Source organism: Neoarius graeffei, chromosome 13 (assembly GCF_027579695.1).
Source record: "Neoarius graeffei isolate fNeoGra1 chromosome 13, fNeoGra1.pri, whole genome shotgun sequence".
NCBI classification, from domain to species: domain Eukaryota; kingdom Metazoa; phylum Chordata; class Actinopteri; order Siluriformes; family Ariidae; genus Neoarius; species Neoarius graeffei.
The window spans coordinates 49,976,690-49,999,435 of record NC_083581.1 but is presented as its reverse complement, the minus strand read 5'-3'; the positions used below and the strand labels follow the sequence as shown (position 1 = coordinate 49,999,435).

Here is a 22,746-nt window from a genome sequence, read left to right as displayed (position 1 = left end):
ACATACACCTTTCAAGTGGAATAAATACATTTGTGAGTAAATTAAGAAGAACAGGTCTTTATTATTGTCACGTTCCTCCTTTGCATTTAAACCCTCCCCCCGTGCACGCGCACACACATAGACACACAGAGCACACGCACGCACGCGCACACACACACACACACACACACACGAGTGTGCACTTGCAATGGACAGAATAAATAAATATGTTTGTGGGTAAATTATATGGACCTGTGATGCCTGCTGGAAGAGAAGAGCAGGGAGGATTGAGAATCGAGCCACTGTGGTTTGTTTACACCCGATACTAAAACTTCTAGCTTCCTAGCAAACATCGCAAAGACACATACAAAGCCCAGAAACTCCTCCTTACCGGGGCAAAAATGATACAGGATTTATCTTGTAGTGCCCTGATCCCCAGATCTTTAACCCAGCCACATATAAAAAGTTGTACACCTCCATGCTCTTCTCTTGGATGGATAATTTTCCAACTCATAATGAATTAATGAATGACTTTATTTAAACACTATAAGTTGATCAGCAGAGCTGGTGGGGTTGTGCATGTACAGATACAAATAATTCATCATCATTTGACTGCAGAGCAGGCGACCACTAGCTTCCTCCATTTTAGCTTGTCGTTGGCAAGGGATTCAATTTCCTTGTCAGAAATGAGATCATATCCTTCACCCATGACTTTCCGAATGTAGGTCAGATATAAGGTGGCTTGTCTACCAGGCCTTCGTTTGCCATGTTGTGGGACATACAAGGCATAAGTCCTTGCTGGCTCGTCTGTGTTCAGACGAAGTTGGTGACCGAGGAAGGACAGTTGGAGGCGTTGTACAGTGTTAATGAGTGGCTCCACCTCCAGGCGTTGGTATATGGTCAGGTTAGACACTCTGTCAGTGCGTTTGATGCCAAGCATTATCCTGTAACATGAGGTTGCATATGAGTTGATTTTATTACTCATGTCTTGTGAGATAACCCAGGTTTCACAGCCATACAGGAGAACGGAGAGACAGGTTGTTCTAAAGAAGGCTAGTTTTGATTTCAATAGGATCATAGTACTTCTCCAGATCTTCTCCAGCCTCCAAAAAACTGACCATGCTAATCCCCGTCTCCGGTTTAGATCAGTTTTGCTGTCAGCAACCATGGAACCCAAATAGCGGAAGTCCAAGACATGATTGATTTCCTCCTCATTAACCTGGAGGTGGTTCTGAGGGCACAGGTTATATGTCATGTACTCAGTCTTGTTAACACTTATCTTGACCCCAACTGATTTTGCTGCATTCACTGTGGTGCTTAGTTGTTTCTGGGCACCCTCCATTGTTGATTCTAGCAGGCATATATCGTCAGCAAAGTCCAGGTCATTTAATTTGACTTCGGGCATTCTTCGTGACTGTCTTTGGTGAGTAATAAGACCGGAGTTGCACTTGTTGGTAGCTGTGGTCATAAGATGGTCTACCACTATGATGAAAAGGAAAGGGGTAAGCACATCTCCCTGCAAAACACCAGTGGTGATGTAAAACGTGTCAGATATTTTTCCATCCACTAAGACTGCGCTCTTTGAATTGTCATACAGAACTCGAATGGCCTTGACGATGCACAGTGGTATACCATAGTGACGGAGGATGGCAAACATATATTCCCTGTTGATGGAATCAAACACCTTCTTAAAGTCTATGGAGGTTGCCACAAGAGGTAGCTGCTTGCATCTGAGGCCTTCAAATATTCTTCTGAGGATGTGGATCTGTTGGCAACAGCTGCATCCTGGTCTAAACCCAGCTTGGTTCCTTCTTAGTATAGGGTCAACCAGAGGACGAATCCTATTGAGGAGGATTTTGTTGTACACTTTAGCTGCGATTGACATCAGCATGATGCCTCTATAGTTGGTTTTTAGAGACAGGTCGCCTTTCTTAGGAACTGGCACTATGAGATTGGTGATCCACTGGGCTGGGGGTATTCGGCTGATGTAGACTTCTTTGCAGAATCGATGGGTGAGTTCGACCATGGCCTCGCCACCGTAATTAAATTACAATAAATAATTACAAACACATAGCACTGTCGCCTCACAGCAAGAAGGTCTGGGTTCGAGCCCCATGGCCGGCAAGGGCCTTTCTGTGTGGAGTTTGCATGTCCTCCCCGTGTCTACATGGGTTTCCTCCAGGTGCTCCGGTTTCCCCCACAGTTCAAAGACATGCAGGTTAGGTTAATTGGTGACTCTAAATTGACCGTAGGTGTGAGTGTGAATGGTTGTCTGTGTCTATGTGTCAGCCCTGTGATGACCTGGCGACTTGTCCAGGGTGTACCCCACTTTTTGCCCGTAGTCAGCTGAGATAGGCTCCAGCTTGTCTGCGACCCTATAGAACAGGATAAAGAGGCTACAGATAATGAGATGAGATGAGAATTACAAATACAAAAGACTAAAAATATACACAATGTTAAAAAAAATTAAAAGCTGTTGATTATCTGTTAATTATCTTCACATTAAGTTAATGAATAGTCAAGTCAAGTTTATTTGTATAGCACTTTTAACAATAAACATTGTCGCAAAGCAGCTTTACAGAATTTGAACGACTTAAAACATGAGCTACTTTTATCCCTAATCTATCCCCAATGAGCAAGCCTGTGGCGATGGTGGCAAGGAAAAACTCCCTCAGACGACATGAGGAAGAAACCTCGAGAGGAACCAGACTCAAAAGGGAACCCATCCTCATTTGGGCAACAACAGACAGCATGACTATAACATTAACAGTTTTAACATGAAGTCAGTTTTGTTGATGTTATAAACTCTTCATTGATGGAAACTTGAGTGCAAAACTGTTCATGACAACTGCAGTCCTAAAGTTAGCAAGTCAACTGTAGTCCTCAGCCATAAAAGCATTACTGTAAGAGTCCAGAGCGTCCTCCAGGTGTGACTTTCAACTGTCCTCATGGGGCCGTCCTCCACAGGAGCGATGTGATGAGACTCCAACCAGACACAGGGCACCAGGATGAATCAAGCAGGTCCGAGGAGCAGAAGAGGTCAGCATCTCGATCCCAGGACCGACATGTAACTCAGAGGGACAGATTTGGGGGGAAGGGGGAGGGGAAGAGAGGGAGAGAAAACACAGGTTGTTAGGTATGCCCAATGTCACCTGAATAAGTAGGAACAGTATACATATTGCACTGAGTACAAGCAGGGTCTCCGGCAACTAACTCTGATAGCATAACTAAAAGGGGAGAGCCAGAAGGTAACACAGGCATGAAGAAGCCCCAGGACATAAAGCAGCCAGCCACTACACCGTCAACAAACTCGAGTGAGCAAGCGAGTGGGGACTGACAGCATCCATACATCCCAGTTTACCAAAACACTCTATGTCTGAGGACCCTCCAGATCTACACCTTTACCTCATAAACACCATTAACAAAAGGCTTGACTAAACAGATATGTTTTCAGCCTAGACTTAAACGCTGAGACTGTGTCTGATTCCCGAACACTACTTGGAAGGCTGTTCCATAACTGTGGGGCTTTGTAAGAAAAGGCTCTGCCCCCTGATGTAGCCGTCACTATATGAGGTACCAGCAGATAGCCTGCACCTTTTGATCTAAGTAGGCGTGGCGGGTCATAGAGGAGCAGAAGTTCACTCAGGTACTGTGGTGCGAGACCATTCAGTGCTTTAAAGGTCAATAGTAGTACTTTATAATCAATATGAAATTTGATTGGGAGCCAATGCAGTGTGGATAAGACAGGGGTGATGTGGTCATATTTTCTAGTTCTAGTAAGGACTCTTGCTGCTGCATTTTGAACTAACTGGAGCTTGTTTATGCACTTACTGGAACATCCAGACAGTAAGGCATTACAATAATCCAACCTGGAGGTAACGAAAGCATGAACTAGTTTTTCCGCGTCACGTAGTGACATTAAATTTCTTATCTTAGCAATATTTCTGAGATGAAAGAAAGCTATCCGGGTAATGTTATCAATGTGAGTTTCGAATGAAAGACTGGGATCAATAATCACTCCGAGGTCTTTTACTGCTGCACGTGAAGAAACAGAAAGGCCATCCAGAGTCACTGTGTAATCAGAAAACTTACTTCTAGCTGCATGTGGTCCTAGTACAAGTACTTCAGTCTTGTCAGAGCTAAGCAGAAGGAAATTAATAAGCATCCAGTGTCTAATGTCCTTTACACATTCCTCAATTCTATTAAGCTGGTGTCTCTCATCAGGTTTTGCAGAAACATACAACTGTGTGTCATCAGCATAACAGTGGAAACTAATACAATGTTTACGAATAATATCACCCAGAGGTAATATATATAAAGAAAAAAGCAGTGGACCCAAGACAGAACCTTGTGGAACACCAAACTTTACCTCAGTACGTCTAGAAATATCACCATTTATATCAACATACTGATAGCGATCAGTTAAATAAGACCTGAGCCAGGAGAGGGCCGTTCCCTTAACTCCCACAACATTTTCTAGTCTATCCAGAAGAATGGAATGATCAATGGTATCAAATGCTGCACTAAGGTCAAGCAACACAAGCAGCGAGACACAGCCCTGATCAGACGCCAATAGTAGGTCGTTTACTACTTTAACCAAAGCTGTCTCTGTGCTATGATGAGGTCTAAATCCTGACTGATACATTTCATGGATGTTATTCCTATGTAAATATGAGCATAACTGCTGTGCCACAGCTTTTTCAAGGATCTTGGAGATAAAGGGGAGGTTTGATATTGGCCGATAATTGGACAGCTGACAGGGATCAAGGTCAGGTTTTTTAATCAGGGGTTTGATAACTGCTAGTTTAAAGGATTTGGGTACATAGCCAATCGTAAGAGAAAAATTTATTATTTTTAGAAGCGGTTCAATTACTTCAGGTATTATCTGTTTGAATAGACATGTAGGTAAGGGATCTAGTACGCAAGTTGAGGCTTTTGATGCCGAGATTAATGAAAGTAATTCAGTTTCTTTTAGGGGAGTAAAACATTCTAACTGATGATCTGATACAGTTATATAGTTAACTACAAGGTCACTTTCATTGTCTGACCTTAAATTAGTAGTTTGAATTTTTTGTCGGATATTCTCAATTTTGTCATAAAAAAATTCATGAAATTGTTGCTACTACATACTACAGGTGTGCATGTGTCTATAGTGGACTTATTCCTGGTTAATTTTGCTACAGTATTAAATAGGAATCTAGGATTATTTTTGTTATCTTCTATTAGGGTGGAGAGATATGTTGATCTAGCAGCACTAAGAGCTTTTCTATACTTCAGGAAGCTCTCCTTCCACGCTAATTTGAACACTACCAATTTTGTTTGACGCCATTTACGTTCCAATTTTCGAGTGATCTGTTTTAATGTGCGAGTGTCATCATTATACCAGGGTGCTAATTTTTTTGTCTCTGACCATTTTCCTTTTAAGAGGAGCTACATTATCTAAGGTATGCCAGAATGTTGACTCTAAGCATTCAGTTGTCTGATCAAGTTCTGCAGGGGCTGACAGTGACCCAATCAAAGTTGATAACTCTGGGAGATCATTTATAAAGCTCTGTGCAGTAGTTGATGTGAATGTACGTTTAATACAGTAGTGAGGTGAGGTGCATATATTATTTCTCAGACATAGTTTGAATGAGATGAGATAATGATCTGAGATAACTTCAGACTGTGGAAGTATGACTATATTTTCTACATTTAACCCGAATGTTAGTATTAGATCAAGGGTGTGACCACCATTATGGGTCGGTCCTATGACATTCTGATTAAACCCTACTGAATCTAAAATGGACACAAACGCTGTTTTTAAAGGGTCTTCTGGGTTATCGAAGTGAATATTAAACTCTCCGACAACTAAAGCTTTGTCTAAGGAAATAACCAGATCTGAGATAAAATCTGCAAATTCAGAAAGAAACTCAGAATATGGCCCCGGGGGCCTGTAAATAATAAGCAATGGAATTAACTGGGTAGACTTATTTTTCGAGGCTACATAGATTATATGAGTATGAAGAACTTCAAATGTATTAAATTTATAACCAGGTTTGTGTGTTACACCTAGATAATCATTATAAATAACCGCAACGCCTCTTCCTCTGCCAGTTTGACGAGGCTGGTGTATATAATTGTATCCAGGAGGACTCGCTTCATTTAATGCTATATATTCATTTGGCTTAATCCATGTTTCAGTTAAACAAAGTACATTAAACTCCTGATCAGTAATGAGTTCATTAACCATTAGCGTTTTATATGTAAGAGACCTAATATTTAATAGCCCCACCTTTAGATCAAAGGTGCTAGCAGCAGCTGTACAGTCAGTATGATCTAATTTTATATTGATTAGGTTACTGGAACAAACTCTCTGAATATGTCTACCTTTTTGTTTAGCTCGGGGAACAGAATACAACCCCGATTCCAAAAAAGTTGGGACAAAGTACAAATTGTAAATAAAAACGGAATGCAATAATTTACAAATCTCAAAAACGGATACTGTATTCACAATAGAACATAGACAACATATCAAATGTCGAAAGTGAGACATTTTGAAATTTCATGCCAAATATTGGCTCATTTGAAATTTCATGACAGCAACACATCTCAAAAAAGTTGGGACAGGGGCAATAAGAGGCTGGAAAAGTTAAAGGTACAAAAAAGGAACAGCTGGAGGACCAAATTGCAACTCATTAGGTCAACTGGCAATAGGTCATTAACATGACTGGGTATAAAAAGAGCATCTTGGAGTGGCAGTGGCTCTCAGAAGTAAAGATGGGAAGAGGATCAGCAATCCCCCTAATTCTGCGCCGACAAATAGTGGAGCAATATCAGAAAGGAGTTCGACAGTGTAAAATTGCAAAGAGTTTGAACATATCATCATCTACAGTCCATAATATCATCAAAAGATTCAGAGAATCTGGAAGAATCTCTGTGCATAAGGGTCAAGGCCGGAAAACCATACTGGGTGCCCGTGATCTTCGGGCCCTTAGACAGCACTTCATCACATACAGGCATGCTTCTGTATTGGAAATCACAAAATGGGCTCAGGAATATTTCCAGAGAACATTATCTGTGAACACAATTCACCGTGCCATCCGCCGTTGCCAGCTAAAACTCTATAGTTCAAAGAAGAAGCGGTATCTAAACATGATCCAGAAGTGCAGACGTCTTCTCTGGGCCAAGGCTCATTTAAAATGGACTGTGGCAAAGTGGAAAACTGTTCTGTGGTCAGACGAATCAAAATTTGAAGTTCTTTATGGAAATCAGGGATGCCGTGTCATTCGGACTAAAGAGGAGAAGGATGACCCAAGTTGTTATCAGCGCTCAGTTCAGAAGCCTGCATCTCTGATGGTATGGGGTTGCATTAGTGCGTGTGGCATGAGCAGCTTACACATCTGGAAAGACACCATCAATGCTGAAAGGTATATCCAGGTTCTAGAGCAACATATGCTCCCATCCAGACGACGTCTCTTTCAAGGAAGACCTTGCATTTTCCAACATGACAATGCCAAACCACATACTGCATCAATTACAGCATCATGGATGCGTAGAAGAAGGGTCCGGGTACTGAACTGGCCAGCCTGCAGTCCAGATCTTTCACCCATAGAAAACATTTGGCGCATCATAAAACGGAAGATACGACAAAAAAGACCTAAGACAGTTGAGCAACTAGAATCCTACATTAGACAAGAATGGGTTAACATTCCTATCCCTAAACTTGAGCAACTTGTCTCCTCAGTCCCCAGACGTTTACAGACTGTTGTAAAGAGAAAAGGGAATGTCTCACAGTGGTAAACATGGCCTTGTCCCAACTTTTTTGAGATGTGTTGTTGTCATGAAATTTAAAATCACCTAATTTTTCTCTTTAAATGATACATTTTCTCAGTTTAAACATTTGATATGTCATCTATGTTCTATTCTGAATAAAATATGGAATTTTGAAACTTCCACATCATTGCATTCCGTTTTTATTTACAATTTGTACTTTGTCCCAACTTTTTTGGAATCGGGGTTGTAGTATGCATAACTATTGTCTTTGTATTTATTAACAGCTACAATAGGATCAAAATGTATTCTACTAATGTCAAATTTAACTAGTAAATTTTTCTATCACAGGAAAAATCCTTCTTTGTTACCGTGTAAGGATCTATCTCATTGAGTGGTTTCTGTATCCACTTCTTTTGAGTGAACGTCTTGATTTTAATAGCTTGCTTGTTTTTTGTACACAAACATGGAAGTAAGTTCTTGTGTTAATCGATCAGACTCCACTTTTGGATCATTAATCCCTTTTGGCTGAGAATGTCCTGCATGTATGGCTTTATGTTGGCTTCTGGCACATCCATACAGTTTTAAATACAATACCTACAGTTAAAAACAGTTTGTTTTTATTGCATTTATTTAATTCCTGGGCTCCCATCTGTAACAGGGAGTGATGCTGCATCACATTAATAAACTTTACAATAGATAATTAGATTCTAATAGAATAGATGAGCCAAAATAATTGGTGATCTTTTTTAATGGGCCCCGACTTGTTATAAGTATGAATAGGTGGGCCTCGAAGCAGAAAAGGTTGAGAACCCCTGCTCTAGAAGACCCAGCTATGGTATGTGCCTGGACACTGGCAGAGCAAAATGAGGAAAAACAATATATACTCAACACTTCATGCAGCTATCTAATTAGATTGCGTGGCATCAGTACTATGCAAAAATTGATGCAGATACAGACTAGAAGCTTTGGGTAATGTTCACATCAACCATCAAAATGGGCGGAAAAAAGTGTTTTCAGTGATTTTGACCGTGGCATGATTACTGGTGCCAGATGGGCTGGTTTAAGTCTTTGTATAACTGCTGATCTCCTGGGACTTTCACACACAGCTCTAAGACTTTATTGAAAAATGGAGCAATAAAGAAAAAGCTTTGAGTGACTGGCAGTTTTGCAGACAGAAGCGCATTGTTGATGAGAGCAGTTAACAGAGAATGGCCAGACTGCTTCAAGCTGACAGAAAGGTCACCACTACCACTCTGTACAATTGTGCTGAGCAGAAAAGCATCTCAGAATACACAACAACAACACATCAAACCTTGAGGCAGATGGGTTACAACAGCAGAAGACCATATCAGGTTCCACGTCTTTCATCCAAGAACAAAAAGCTGAGGCTGCAGTGGGAAGAGGATCATCAAAACTGGACAGTTGAACACTGAAAAAAATGTAGCCTGCTCTGATGAATCTCTATTTCTGCTAATGCTCATGGATGGTAGGGTCAGAATTTGTCGCTAACAGCATGAACAGGACCCAACCTGCCTTGTGGTAACAGTCCAGGCTGGTGGAAGTGGTGTAATTGGGTGGGGAATATTTTCTTGGCAGGGCGGCGCGGTGGTGTAGTGGTGAGCACTGTTGCCTCACAGCAAAAAGGTCCGGGTTCAAGCCCCGTGGCCGACAAGGGCCTTTCTGTGCAGAGTTTGCATGTTGTCCGCGTGGGTTTCCTCCGGGTGCTCCGGTTTCCCCCACAGTCCAAAGACATGCAGGTTAGGTTAACTGGTGACTTTAAATTGACCGTGAGTGTGAATGGTTGTCTATGTGTCAGCCCTGTGATGACCTGGCGACTTGTCCAGGGTGTACCCCGCCTTTCGCCCGTAGTCAGCTGGGATAGGCTCCAGCTTGCCTGCGACCATGTAGAACAGGATAAAGCGGCTACAGATAATGAGATGAGATTTTCTTGGCACACTTGGGGCCTGCTATTATCAATCCTTACTTGAATACCACAGCCTATTTGAATATTGTTGCTGACCATGTGTATTCCTTCACGGCCACAATTTACCATCTTCTAATGGTTGAATTTGATGCACCATTGCACATCAGTTATGTACTGGTACAGGCAGCATGGTGGTGTAGTGGTTAGCATTGTCACCTCATAGCAAGAAGGTTCTGGGTTCAAGCCCAGTGGCCAACGGGGGCCTTTCTGTGTATAGTTTGCATGTTCTTCCCATGTCCAAAGACATGCAGGTTAGGCTAAATTGGTGGCTCTGAATTGACCGTAGATGTGAATGTGAGTGTAAATGGTTGTTTGTCTCTATGCGTCAGTGAAAGGGTGTACCCCGCCTTTCGCCCATAGTCATCTGGAATAGGCTCCTTTGACCCTGAACAGGATAAGCAGCTACAGATAATGGATGGATGGATGATATAATTACTGTAAAGCTGCCTGCGTTTAGTGTCCTGTTCTATCGTAGCTCCTTTTGAGTTATGCACCAGTACAGGTGGCATGGTGATGTAGTGGGTAGCATTGTCACCTCACAGCAAGAAGATTCTGGGTAGTGGCCAACGGGGGCCTTTCTGTGTCAAGTCCAAGGGTGTACCCTGCCTTTCACCCTTAGTCAGCTGGGATAGTCTCCCGCAACCCTGCACAGGATAAGTGGCTACAGATAATGGATGGATGATATAATTACTGTAAAGCTGCCTACGTTTAGTGTCCTGTTCTATCGTAGCTCCTTTCGAGTTATGCACCAGTACAGGCGGCATGGTGATGTAGTGGGTAGCATTGTCACCTCACAGCAAGAAGATTCTGGGTAGTGGCCAACGGGGGCCTTTCTGTGTCAAGTCCAAGGGTGTACCCTGCCTTTCACCCTTAGTCAGCTGGGATAGTCTCCCGCAACCCTGCACAGGATAAGCGGCTACAGATAATGGATGGATGGATGATATAATTACTGTAAAGCTGCCTGCGTTTAGTGTCAATGGGGGCCTTTCTGTGTAGAGTTTGCATGTTCTTCCTATGTCCAAAGAAATGCAGGTTAGGCTAAATTGGTGGCTCTGAATTGACCGTCGATGTGAATGTTAGTGTAAATGGTTGTTTGTCTCTATGTAGAGTCCAAGGGTGTAGTCTGCCTTTCGCCAGTCAGCTGGGATAGTCTCCCGCAACACTGAACTGGATAAGCGGCTACAGATAATGGATGGATGATATAATTACTGTAAAGCTGCCTGTGTTTAGTGTCCTGTTCTATCGTATTTCCTTTCGAGTTATGCACCAGTACAGGTGGCATGATTGGTGTAGTGGGTAGCATTGTCACCTCACAGCAAGAAGATTCTGGGTAGTGGCCAACGGGGGCCTTTCTGTGTAGAGTTTGCATGTTCTTTCCATGTCCAAAGAAATGCAGGTTAGGCTAAATTGGTGGCTCTGAATTGACCGTAGATGTGAATGTGAGTGTAAATGGTTGTTTGTCTCTATGCATCAGTGAAAGGGTGTACCCCACCTTTCGCCCTTAGTCAGCTGGGATAGGCTCCTTTGACCCTGAACAGGATAAGCAGCTACAGATAATGGATGGATGGATGATATAATTACTGTAAAGCTGCCTGCGTTTAGTGTCCTGTTCTATCGTAGCTCCTTTCGAGTTATGCACCAGTACAAGCGGCATGGTGATGTAGTGGGTAGCATTGTCACCTCACAGCAAGAAGGTTCTGGGTAGTGGCCAACGGGGGCCTTTCTGTGCAGAGTCCAAGGGTGTACCCTGCCTTTCACCCATAGTCAGCTGGGATAGTCTCTCGCAACCCTGCACAGGATAAGCGGCTACAGATAATGGATGGATGATATAATTACTGTAAAGCTGCCTACGTTTAGTGTCCTGTTCTATCGTAGCTCCTTTCGAGTTATGCACCAGTACAGGCGGCATGGTGATGTAGTGGGTAGCATTGTCACCTCACAGCAAGAAGATTCTGGGTAGTGGCCAACGGGGGCCTTTCTTTGTCAAGTCCAAGGGTGTACCCTACCTTTCGCCCTTAGTCAGCTGGGATAGTCTCCCGCAACCCTGCACAGGATAAGTGGCTACAGATAATGGATGGATGATATAATTACTGTAAAGCTGCCTGCGTTTAGTGTCCTGTTCTATCGTAGCTCCTTTCGAGTTATGCACCAGTACAGGCGGCATGGTGATGTAGTGGGTAGCATTGTCACCTCACAGCAAGAAGATTCTGGGTAGTGGCCAACGGGGGCCTTTCTGTGTCAAGTCCAAGGGTGTACCCTGCCTTTCGCCCTTAGTCAGCTGGGATAGTCTCCCGCAACCCTGCACAGGATAAGCAGCTACAGATAATGGATGGATGGATGATATAATTACTGTAAAGCTGCCTGCGTTTAGTGTCAATGGGGTCCTTTCTGTGTAGAGTTTGCATGTTCTTCCTATGTCCAAAGAAATGCAGGTTAGGCTAAATTGGTGGCTCCGAATTGACCGTCGATGTGAATGTTAGTGTAAATGGTTGTTTGTCTCTATGTAGAGTCCAAGGGTGTAGTCTGCCTTTCGCCCTTATGGCCCTTTTCCACTACCCTTTTTCAGCTCACTTCAGCTCGCTTCAGCTCACTTCAGCCCGACACGGCTCGCGTTTCGACTACCAAAAAACAGCACGACTCAGCTCGCTTCAGCCCTGCTTAGCCCCTAAAACTCGCACGGTTTTGGAGTGGGGCTGAAGCGAGCCAAAGCGAGCCGAGTGAGGCTGGGGGCATGAGCAGACACTCCCCTGTGCACTGATTGGTGAGGAGGAGTGTCCTCACATGCCCACACACGCCCCGCGAGCACGCTGGGATCTGTAAACACCGCAAACCCGGAAGGAGAAGAATTACGAATTACGAGAATTTCTGAAGCCTTATGCGCCTTGCCTCATCTATACGCTCTTGCCAGTATCTGTTCACGTTGTCGGTGACAACAAGCCACAGAACCAAGACCAGCAACACTAATGACTCCATGTTTATTGTTTACTATTCGGGTCGTGAGGCTACCGCTTAAAAGCTCACTGATGTCACTGTTTGCGCTGCTTAACGACATCACCTGACGTCCACCCACTTTCGCTAACTCCACCCAATGTGTCCACCCACTTCCAGCCAGCACGGTTCAGCGCGGTTGTAGTCGAAATGCAACTCAGCACGGCACGGCTCAGCCGCGTTTGTAGTGGAAAAGCGGCATTAGTCAGCTGGGATAGTCTCCCGCAACACTGAACTGGATAAGCGGCTACAGATAATGGATGGATGATATAATTACTGTAAAGCTGCCTGTGTTTAGTGTCCTGTTCTATCGTATTTCCTTTCGAGTTATGCACCAGTACAGGTGGCATGATTGGTGTAGTGGGTAGCATTGTCACCTCACAGCAAGAAGATTCTGGGTAGTGGCCAACGGGGGCCTTTCTGTGTAGAGTTTGCATGTTCTTTCCATGTCCAAAGAAATGCAGGTTAGGCTAAATTGGTGGCTCTGAATTGACCGTAGATGTGAATGTGAGTGTAAATGGTTGTTTGTCTCTATGCGTCAGTGAAAGGGTGTACCCCGCCTTTCGCCTATAGTCATCTGGAATAGGCTCCTGGCTTTGACCCTGAACAGGATAAGCGGCTACAGATATTGGATGGATGATATAATTACTGTAAAGTTGCCTGCGTTTAGTGTCCTGTTCTATCGTAGCTCCTTTCGAGTTATGCACCAGTACAAGCGGCATGGTGATGTAGTGGGTAGCATTGTCACCTTACAGCAAGAAGGTTCTGGGTAGTGGGCAACGGGGGCCTTTCTGTGTAGAGTCCAAGGGTGTACCCTGCCTTTCACCCATAGTCAGCTGGGATAGTCTCTGGCAACCCTGCACAGGATAAGCGGCTACAGATAATGGATGGTTGGATGGATGATATAATTACTGTAAAGCTGCCTGCGTTTAGTGTCCTGTTCTATCGTAGCTCCTTTCGAGTTATGCACCAGTACAAGCGGCATGGTGATGTAGTGGGTAGCATTGTCACCTTACAGCAAGAAGGTTCTGGGTAGTGGCCAACGGGGGCCTTTCTGTGTCGAGTCCAAGGGTGTACCCTGCCTTTCACCAATAGTCAGCTGGGATAGTCTCCCGCAACCCTGCACAGGATAAGCGGCTACAGATAATGGATGGATGGATGATATAATTACTGTAAAGTTGCCTGCGTTTAGTGTCCTGTTCTATCGTAGCTCCTTTCGAGCTATGCACCAGTACAAGCAGCATGGTGATGTAGTGGGTAGCATTGTCACCTTACAGCAAGAAGGTTCTGGGTAGTGGCCAACGGGGGCCTTTCTGTGTCGAGTCCAAGGGTGTACCCTGCCTTTCACCCATAGTCAGCTGGGATATTCTCCCGCAACCCTGCACAGGATAAGCGGCTACAGATAATGGATGGATGATGGATGGATGATATAATTACTGTAAAGCTGCCTGCGTTTAGTGTCCTGTTTTATCGTAGCTCCTTTCGAGTTATGCACCAGTACAAGCGGCATGGTGATGTAGTGGGTAGCATTGTCACCTTACAGCAAGAAGGTTCTGGGTAGTGGCCAACGGGGGCCTTTCTGTGTAGAGTCCAAGGGTGTACCCTGCCTTTCACCCATAGTCAGCTGGGATAGTCTCCCGCAACCCTGCACAGGATAAGCGGCTACAGATAATGGATGGATGGATGGATGGATGGATGGATGGATGATATAATTACTGTAAAGCTGCCTGCGTTTAGTGTCCTGTTCTATCGTAGCTCCTTTCGAGTTATGCACCAGTACAAGCGGCATGGTGATGTAGTGGGTAGCATTGTCACCTTACAGTAAGAAGGTTCTGGGTAGTGGCCAACGGGGGCCTTTCTGTGTCGAGTCCAAGGGTGTACCCTACCTTTCACCCATAGTCAGCTGGGATATTCTCCCGCAACCCTGCACAGGATAAGCGGCTACAGATGATGGATGGATGGATGGATGGATGATATAATTACTGTAAAGCTGCCTGCGTTTAGTGTCCTGTTCTATCGTAGCTCCTTTCGAATATGATGCACCAGTGAACAGTTTCATTTCCTCGATCACCCTCCCTACAGAGTGAACCCAGTGCTCTGTCTCTGAACTGTGTACTCATTTCTCTCAAATCTGTGGACTTTTAACGCGGGAGAGCGCTGATTGGTGGAGGCGCTGGTCACGTGACGCGTGGCCGCCTGGCGCCGCAGCGGGTTGGGTTTATGGTTCAGCTCCGTGCTACAGCGGCGAGTCTGGCTGCGTGTGGAAGCGCCACACTGTACATTACTGCAGGAACACAGCGCTTCTCCCATTATGGGCGACAAGAAAAGCCCATCCAGGTATTTGCTCGAACCGTCTTTCGGATGCATGCCTGCCTGCGCGTTCGTCACGGGTTCAAACCGAGACGTGTTTTTGTTGTGTGTGTTAAAGAGAAAAGAAGAAGAAGGAAAAAAAAGCGCAGCAATGGCGGATCCTTATTCCCAGCTCTCCGGATTTAGACAAAGGAATTCAGGAGACGCCTCGTCTCTGTCTCGTCGGTGCTTTGTGCTTTTTTTTCTCTTCTTCTTCTTCGTCGCTCGTCGTGTCCTTGACACCCACACGCTTCCGATGACACAGTGCAGTTATTAGTCGTGCGGTTGTTAATGTTAATCGCAGGCAGACCTTTATTGCGCGACTTTTCTTTATCCTGAATTCATTTCGATGCATGACTTTCATACCGATCAGGATCACGCGTAGGTGAGTGACACGTTTGCAGCAGCCATGCATTATGACATGCACAATCCTCTTTTCAATCCTGCAGGCCAAAAAGACACGCCAAGCCCTGTGCAGACGACGGATTTTGGGACTGTAGTGTCTGCACGTTCCGCAACAGCGCCGAGGCGTTTAAATGCAGCATGTGTGATGTGCGCAAAGGCACGTCCACAAGGTAAACTTTCCTCCTGAGCTCTGTTTCAGCTTCACGTTTGTCTTAAAGGGCATATCCTGGACCAATTTAGTATTGTTGTTGTTTTGAAATATGAAAGTATGTCCTTTTTAAGGGTAATTTTGCACAAGGCCATCTGTCTACAGCAGAAAAAAATAAAATAAAATGCATCTGGAGTTTGCGTGTTCTCCCCGTGTCCGCATGGGTTTCTTCCGGGTGCTCCGGTTTCCCCCACAGTCCAAAGACATGCAGGTTAGGTTAACTGGTGACTCTAAATTGACCGTAGGTGTGAATGTGAGTGTGAATGGTTGTCTGTGTCTATGTGTCAGCCCTGTGATGACCTGGCGACTTGTCCAGGGTGTACCCCGCCTTTCGGCCGTAGTCAGCTGGGATAGGCTCCAGCTTGCCTGCGACCCTGTAGAACAGGATAAAGCGGCTAGAGATAATGAGATGAGATGAGACGTCTGGAAAAGGGGCGGCACCAAACAGCAAGAAGATTCTGGGTTCGAGCCCCGGGGCCGGCGAGGGCCTTTCTGTGCGGAGTTTGCATGTTCTCCCCGTGTCCGCGTGGGTTTCCTCCGGGTGCTCCGGTTTCCCCCACAGTCCAAAGACATGCAGGTTAGGTTAACTGGTGACTCTAAATTGACCGTAGGTGTGAATGGTTGTCTGTGTCTATGTGTCAGCCCTGTGATGACCTGGCGACTTGTCCAGGGTGTACCCCGCCTTTCGCCCGTAGTCAGCTGGGATAGGCTCCAGCTTGCCTGCGACCCTGTAGGACAGGATAAAGTGGCTACAGATAATGAGATGAGATGAGATGTCTGGAAAAATCCCAAGGGAGTCTGGAGCCAGATTGATCCACGTCACGTGCGGATCCGCCAGCAGGCTGAGAGACAAACACAGGAACACTTAATTTAGAGTATAGTCTCTTTTATTTCTTACCCTGGCAGGAACGAGCACATCAGAGGGACAGGACATGTGGAGAGCTTGGGAATTAAGCTAAGAGAGATGAGACTGAGATGGTATGGGCACATCCTGAGAAGAGATGCAGAGCATGTTGGAAGGAGAATGTTGAAGATGGAGCTGCCAGGCACACAAAAACGAGGAAGGCCAAAGAGGAGATACACGGATGTGGTGAGAGAGGACATGAAAGTGGTAGAGAAGGATGCGGAAGACAGGGAGCAATGGAGACGAAAAATCCGCTGTGGCGACCCCTAATCGGGAGCAGCCAAAAGAAGAAACTTTTATTTGTCACATGCACACTTCAAGTACAGTGAAATTCATCCTCTGCATTTAACCCATCTGAAGCAGTGAACATGCGCGCACACACTCAGAGCAGTGGGCAGCCACACCAGAGCGCCCGGGGAGCAGTCAGGGGTCCGGTACCTTGCTCAAGGCCACTTCAGCCCAAGGCTGCCCCACGTCAACCTAACTGCACGTCTTTGGATTGTGGGGGAAACCGGAGGAAACCCATGCAGACACGGGGAGAACATGCAAACTCCACACAGAAAGGCCCTCGCTGGCCGCTGGGTTCAAACCCGGAACCTTCTTGCCGTGAGGCGACCGTGCTAACCACTACACCACCGTGCCGCCCAGAAGAAGATTTCTTACCCTGGCAACAGTCAACTTGTGAATTGCCGATTTTCGTGGTCCTTTTCTCTGCTCTGCTAGGTCCTCGGTTTCGAGGGCCTCAGTGGATGCAGCACTTTGCCTTCTGTCAGGGGAGACGGACATGGCTGGCTCCTTTGGTGACGCTGACACAAATGGAGATGCTTTTGCTTTGGGCATTCTAACAGATGGAACTGCGTCTTTTTTCAGATCAAGTTGCCTCGCGAAGTCCATTTCCCACCGCAAATAGTTCTCAAAGTCGTCGGGCTTTATGAAGTGAGCCCCACATATGATGCTGTTGCATGTTGCCAGTTTTTCCGGGTGCCTCACACAAAGCACTCCCATTTCTCTCTCATTGTCCGGTCTTTTGGAAAACGATGAGTACTAATTCCATCAAGATTGGTGTCGCTACACCCTCCTACGATACATCTGTTAACCATTTTAATAATTACGTGATAACGTTGAAGAAATTTGCAGAAAACCACCAGGTCATATTCTTGTAAACAAACCAGCGCTGACATGGGATTCAGAAGGAGGCGTCCCGCACGTGACGTCACGAAAATCAATGTTTGCCAGGAAATCCAAATGCCAAGTTTTTTCAGAGGCGGACCAATTCGCCTCAAATGGCTTGATTTCAACTGAATTTTTCTGGTACCGCGCAAGGTAAAAAAAATTGCACAAAATGCAAAATGTAACCGATATTTGACCAAAGTTCAATATAAAATAAGAGAATTACATTGATCTTGCTCCTAAATATACCCAAGATGTGCCCTTTAACCCTTCATACGACTCTTCTCTACATCATGCTTTCTTTTGTCCATTAGAGATTAAATAGACTACAAATCATTCCTTTGAGCATTCACATTGGTTAGGGCACAATCTAACCTTTTTTTTAAATGCCAGGATCAGACTACACATCATTTGTCTTTCATGATCAGATTGGTGGTGTAGTGGTTAGCGCTGTTGCCTCACAGCAAGAAGGTTCTGGGTTCAAGCCCAGCAGCCGATGAGGGCCTTACTGCATGGAGTTTGCATGTTGTCTGCGTGGGTTTCCTCCCACGGTCCAAAGATGTGCAGGTTAGGTTAATTGGTGGAAAGAAAGAAAGCACAACTTTATTCATCATACACTTGTGAAATTCCTCTCTGCATTTAACCCATCTGAAGCAGTGAACACATACATACATAGCCAGAACAGTGGGCAGCCATGATAATAGCGCCCGGGGAGCAGTTGGGAGTTAGGTGCCTCCCTCAAAGGCGCTGTCCAATATTAACCTAACCGCATGTCTTTGGACTGTGGGGGAAACCCACATAGACATGGGGAGAACATGCAGACTCCACACCGAAAGGCCCTTGCCGGCCGCTGGGCTCGAACCCAGAACCTTCTTGCTGTGAGGTGCCCATGCTAACCACTTACACCACCGTGCCGCCCCACTAAATTGACCGTGAGTGTGAATGGTTGTTTGTGTCTCTGTGTGTGTTTTCTGTTCCTCCTTGCAGTCAGATATGTTCATCACCGAGAACGTTATATGCCATGATTGTTATTGGTTGATTGCATCGAGTTTCAAAGCACTCATGCTTGTGTTGTTTGTGTATAACAAAACGACATAAATTGACCGGTAGTGCGAATGGTTGTTTGTATCTGTGTGTCAGCCCTGCGATGAGCTGGCAACTTGTCCAGGGTGTACTCTGCCTCTCGCCCGTAGTCAGCTGGGATAGGCTCCAGCTTGCCTGCGACCCTGTAGAACAGGATAAAGTGGCTAGAGATGATGAGATGAGATGTTAGTTTTCATGTTGTTGTTGTTAAAATATTTAAAGAGATGAACTAGCAGTCAATTCTTTGAAGACACTATGACTTAAAAAAATGTTATGCTGTTCAATTGTCATTAAATTCAAATTAAAAATCCCCACACAGGATAAGCGGTTACAGATAAAACAAACACTATATCAGATTAGGCAACCATCTATCCATCCATCTATCATCTGTAGCTGCTTATCCTGTTCTACAGGGTCGCAGGCAAGCTGGAGCCTATCCCAGCTGACTATGGGCAAGAGGCGGGGTACACCCTGGACAAGCCGCCAGGTTATCGCAGGACTGACACAGAGAGACAAACAACCATTCACATTCACACCTACGGTCAATTTAGAGTCACCTACATGTCTTTGGACTGTGGGGGAAACCAGAGCACCTGGAGGAAACCCACGCAGACACAGGGAGAACATGCAAACTCCACACAGAAAGGCCCTCGCCGGCCACTGGGCTCAAACCCAGGACCTTCTTGCTGTGAGACAACAGTGCTAACCACTACACCACTGTGCCACCCAATTAGGCAACCATAGTGCCATACGTTCTTGCCATGTGTTGGTCGGGAGATTGGCAACACTACATGTTTAACCTCGACTGATCATCGTTCGTGCCCTTGCATGTCATCGGGGAGGAGGGACAAGAAACTGTCAATCATAACTATCAAGGAACACTTCGTAGTTTTTGTCAGGATGTCGTCAGACATCGCAGATGCCTCATCGCTGTTCTTTAGTTATGTCACACGACAAGCCTCTTACATCATGCGTATTCAGGCCAGACGCTGGAAATGTGTCCACCGTGACAAAATTGGCCTGAATTTGTGTAGTCTGAGCCTGGCATAATGGATTGATTGTGTTTTTAAATTAGTGTCTCATTTTTCTATGTCTTTTCCACCCCACCTGTTTTTCTTTTATAGCACCCAAATGATGCAAACTGTGTTTTCTGTTCCTCCTTGCAGTCAAATGTGTTCATCACCGAGAACATTATATGCCAGAATTGTTATTGGTTGATTGCATTGAGTTTCAAAGCACTCATGCTTGTGTTGTTTATGTGTATAACAAAATGGCATAAAGAGAGAAGAAAAGAAAGCTGCTTTAGAGCAGACAAGTGGAAGCATCTCAGTAGAAACAAAAGGTGGAAAAAGTGCTGTATCTGCACTAAATGTCCCTCGTGGCACTGACTGGTGGGACTGGGGGGGGGGAAAGCCACCATGTTCTCCAAGCATGCAGTATTGATTTGTTCAGGCATGCCAGAGCAGAATTAAAGAAACCTGAGTCGTACTCACAAGCACACATTACCACGATGGAAGAAATTAAGGGACCACTTTTAACGGTGGTCACCATTAAAAGTGGTCTCTTAATTTTTTTATCCCCCGCTGGCTGAAAGGCCTGAAGGGGGATTATATCGTGGTGATGTCCGTCTGTCCCGGGAAGCGTACTCGCCTTCTGAAATCAACTCCTCTCACAAGTTTTGGAGGAATTTCACAAAACTTGACAGGATTCTTTGTTATATGTCGTTAATACGCATATTGCAATTTCGTTCAATTCAGTCACATTTTACCAGAGTTATGGCATGGTTGCCAGCGGGGGGATATTGTGTTCTCAGAGCACTCTGGTTTCCATAGATGGGCAATTCCATGTAAATGTCAACCTCACCATGCAAAAATAAAGCAACATGTAATACATCAAAACCACTCCCAGAGATATCACCTAGGCCTGTATTTTACAGATGTGAATAAGTTGAACCAATTTGTAGCCAACCTAATATGTCACTGTCAGTCTTTCTTTCTTATAATGTAAAACCCAAGCTAAAATCAACTTTGATCATGTACAATTCTATATTATTGCCACAAGCCACAGAAATGTATGCTAAAATCCACAAAACAGCAAAACAATAGCCATTCTAAATATTATTTAAGAACTTTGATAGTTTTAGCTGATATTTAGAGAGTTTTTCAAAGGGTTATGGTGGTTAAATTGCTGATTTTCTAAACATATGCCATGTCTATTTCAGACGCGTCACATCCATAACGGAATTTCGTCACATCCATAACGCTGACTTTGCCTTCCGAAACTCTGCATGAAATACAAAATATTTTAAACAAAGATTTTTTAATATTCACCTTGGACCCCTCTATCAAATGGATATCTCCATTTCGACATTAGGCTTACGATTTCACAGAGTTTGATAAAAATGTACAGTCACCCAAGAAAAGTGATACTTTTTCTGTCACATCCATAACGCATCTTTTATTGGCATTTTCTGGCATGCCCTAGATGTACTATGGGAATTGTTCTTGTTCTATCACTTCTCCAGTATGGTACAGCCTTAAAATATGCAACACCTGTTTAAATACTGGGAGACAATAAAACATGCACTGGGTCATTTGTTGCCATTTTGAGTTCAAGTGTCACGTCCATAACGCTGGAATTGCTCATATGTACATCCGTTATCGTGTATGTACAAGTGTGCTAGATCTTTTTGTATACACTACTACTTTGTTTAGAGCGCTGCTATATTGTGGTCAAAAAGTTCACAACTGCATGAAAGGTAAGCATGATTTTATGTTTGCAAGGTCACCTGGTCAGTCATTAGCCATGACTAAATAGTACTTAAATACCCATCTGTGTTGTACTTAAGCTGTGTGGGATGAACTTGAAGTCTGCTGTAACTCCAGAGTGGAGTGGGTGTAGTGTTTACATGTCATGGCCACTGTTCCAGACTTGGTGTATACTTCCTGCTGTGATAAGCTGGTTGCCTACTGTGTGTGCAAGACACATCTCTCCCACACACAATCAGGAACACAGAGACACCCTGTTGTCTGTCCTTGTTCATCTTACTCCATGGTTTTATTTGGCGTAGGAGTGTCCAATTTTGCTCCACATACTCCTGATACACTTTTCATGACCTGATATGGTGCGTTTCAACGTCTGTTACTCTGAGATGTTTTATTTTTAGTAGTAATTAATCCGTGTAAAGCAGGCGTCATCGGTTTTAACAACCAATTAACCTCTGACCAAAAACAAACCCTTCAGTGCCTCATGCAAATAATACCGTATTTAAAATGGGTACCAACATTTAGTAGGAGATTATTATATTACATTCCATTGCGATATATTTTTAATTTTAAAAGCAGTTGTCTACCTAGGGTATTACGTAATTGTTTGTACACGCTGTGTAGCTGCCCTTCATGTAGTAACTGTACTGAAAAAACAGAGCCATGGTATAAATGTGTCTCTGTCTTTTATATATCTATTTAAATAAGATGAATTATAATGAAGTATCCTTTGTTTTTTTTTAAAAAATAAATAAATAAAAGGCAGTTGCATATCATTTTTAATAATCTTTTGGTCACAAATACATGTGAACAGCACAGAATTACAAACAGATCCTTTAAAATCTATCATACAGCGAGTTATGTACAGGGAGGAGATGACTCACTGATTTTTATGCACTTTAATAAAATTGGAGCATGTGCTTACAGTCACCTTAAAAATTGCTCTAAGCTCGAAGAAGCCACAGAAATGAACAGCTCAGTACCCTGTTGGTGTTGGAGAACAATTTGAAACTAATGGGACAGAAATGGAGCATGGACATAATTGCTGCTGGGAAATATAACATTAGCAAATAGAAAACACTTTTCAGCTACGGGCTGAAACCCTACCACAGCACTCCTGTGTGTGTGTGTGTGTGTGTGTGTGTGTGTGTGTGTG

General features: G+C 44.4%; 1 protein-coding gene across 4 annotated transcripts in view; it reads left to right on the top strand.

Annotated features, from left to right (window-relative positions):
• Positions 1-14,918: 14,918 nt before the first annotated feature.
• Positions 14,919-22,746, top strand: part of rybpa (RING1 and YY1 binding protein a) — a 28,020-nt gene continuing 20,192 nt past the window's right edge. Inside the window, exons 1-2 of one of the 4 annotated variants that reach the window (XM_060937967.1) lie at positions 14,919-15,043; positions 15,505-15,630. In XM_060937967.1, the coding sequence (XP_060793950.1) occupies positions 15,018-15,043; positions 15,505-15,630 (152 nt within the window). In that variant the 5' untranslated portion in view covers positions 14,919-15,017. The other 3 variants (XM_060937964.1, XM_060937966.1, XM_060937965.1) reach the window with 3 other exon arrangements.